General features: G+C 38.4%; 1 protein-coding gene across 1 annotated transcript in view; it reads right to left on the reverse strand.

Annotated features, from left to right (window-relative positions):
- LOC104522897 (folliculin-interacting protein 2) overlaps positions 1–634 on the reverse strand; it is a 33,271-nt gene extending 32,637 nt beyond the window's left edge. The window contains exon 1 of the mRNA XM_010165308.1: positions 453–634. Within this exon, the coding sequence (XP_010163610.1) occupies positions 453–634 (182 nt within the window). The remainder of the gene's footprint in view (positions 1–452) is intronic.
- Between the last annotated feature and the right edge of the window lie 1,532 nt (positions 635–2,166).

Genomic DNA, 2,166 nt, shown 5'->3' on the forward strand with positions numbered 1-2,166 from the left:
AAAGGCCATTTACACGTAAAGCACAGGATTTCCCTCTCCATTCTTCCCCCACTTCACAGCATTCTCTCCTGTCTGCTCTGCAAACTGTTACTACTTGACCCACTAAGACAGGAGGTGTCAAAAAATTAAAAGGGAAACTAATTAGAAAACTAGAAAGAGAAGGTAAGATTGTTTAACCCTAACTGACAAGAAAGGCAATTAACCTTCATGCCTCGGTTTGCATATACGTAAATCTTACACATCACAGTCAAGAATACAGATTCAGTTTCAAACAACAGGGAAGACTTTCTGGAGTATCAGTCATCAGCAGCAGCAAAAATAAGCTTCTAATAGAACTTTTCCAATTATTTACAAAACAGCCTTTCAGGCACATGATTATAAATCTAATATCAACTAAAAATGTCCTTTCTGTCAAAAAACATATATATATATATATAAAGTTAAATGCATACCTGTTTTGCAGCAGTCTAGTCACTTTGTTCACACAGCTGACACTTTGGTCTTTCAAAGATTTTCTAATCCTTTCATCCAATTTGGTACAAGAGACATTATTTCCAAGCGGTATGTTGTTGTTTCTTGCTCTTCCTATTTGACCCCCTGTGCCATTTGTAGCTTTTGGTGTACCCCCACACATTTTCTTTTGCTACAAATCCTCTTGTAAAGCTCCCTCAAAGAAACTAAATATCTGCTGAAGAGACACAGCCTCAAGCGTATTTCTTTGCTATAGATCAACCATTAACAATGGTAATTTACCATCAGCTTTCTTCCCTATACAGGAACACAGTCGGCTGAATTTCCTGTTAGGGGAAAAAAAGGCAAAGAGATCTTCATATATTCTATAAGCCATTAATGCAGAAAGACAGCTGTAGCTAATGTACTGCTGCAATTATTCCAAGCAGAGGAGCAGACACGACTTTCGAGTTTCAGAAGCCATCACAGACTTGCTCCTGCTGCTGTTTTTCCTACCAAGCCTGGTGCAAAGCTGTAGCAGATACAACAGCTAATATTGACTTTAACTATGTTTGTTTCCTGGTATGTGATTAGGTAGCTGCCAATTATGTAGTCACAAGACTGAACCATATGGCCTCTTATAAAAAAAAAAAAAAAAAGAGCATGTTGCTTTTGCAGTGACTCGCCCTTAGTTGCAAGGTTGTCCTAACACTGGCTACAACACCCTGTTAATGGCTCTCATGTGAGCAAGTGTCATCTGACAACCCCTAGCAACCCCATATAGCTTAGGAGCAAGTAAGAATTTGTCATCATTGGCCATATGGTTATCACTTAAAAGAAAATGATCAACACCAAGAAACACACTAGATATTCTGCACTGTAATGTTTTTACTTTTAAGGATAAATAGTATTTACACTTGGCCAAGAATCTGAAAATACTGTTTTGAAGAGTTTGTCACAGACATCAAGCTGGTTGATGAGAATTTATAGGCATGTGCCTATTAAAACAATATAACGGCAGTACAGATGACAAAAATATCTAATAAAATACCTCTGACCAAGCAAATTTAAGTTTTTAAACAGAATGAAGGAACCTGACATTTTATTCAGGCTCAGGTATTTCTACTGCAGAACAAAGCCCTCCTTCTTATCCCTGCTTTAAAAAAAGTTATCCATACACATCTGCTCATAATTCATGTCTTACACAGATCCCCCCCATCAGGAAACTTTCAGACATTTTGTAAGATAACAGCCATAGTGCCAGTTCCCTCCCAGATTAAAAAGGGAAAATAACTTCAGTAATGATCACCCAGAAATACAGCAGTAGAGTTAGAAAACACAGTAAGATTTCAAAACCCAGTGCTACGTGCTACCTGCTAAATAGCACAGCACCCTGCTCAAAAGGGTTTTGTAATCTCAATAAACCTCAACCTCTAAACACTGGACAACAGTCAAGAGGAAACTAGAGCAAGGTTAGGCTGAACAACTTGCTCGGTTGCAGAGGGAAGCCTATAGCAATAAAAAAAAAACAACAAAAAAAAGCACTCAGTTTCAATTCCCAGAGTAGTGACAAGTACTAGATCACAATTATTCCTCCTCCCAAGTGAGAGAAACAAGTGAAAAGCTTTGGCCTCCTCTCAAGTTATTCAAACAACGTAGGAGAGGGTGACTCCTGGCCCATCAGTGTTCCTAGTCACCTCTGAAGTGCAAATGAAA

Source organism: Antrostomus carolinensis, unplaced genomic scaffold (genome assembly GCF_000700745.2).
Source record: "Antrostomus carolinensis isolate BGI_N321 unplaced genomic scaffold, ASM70074v2 scaffold4423, whole genome shotgun sequence".
Taxonomy (NCBI): Eukaryota; Metazoa; Chordata; class Aves; order Caprimulgiformes; family Caprimulgidae; genus Antrostomus; species Antrostomus carolinensis.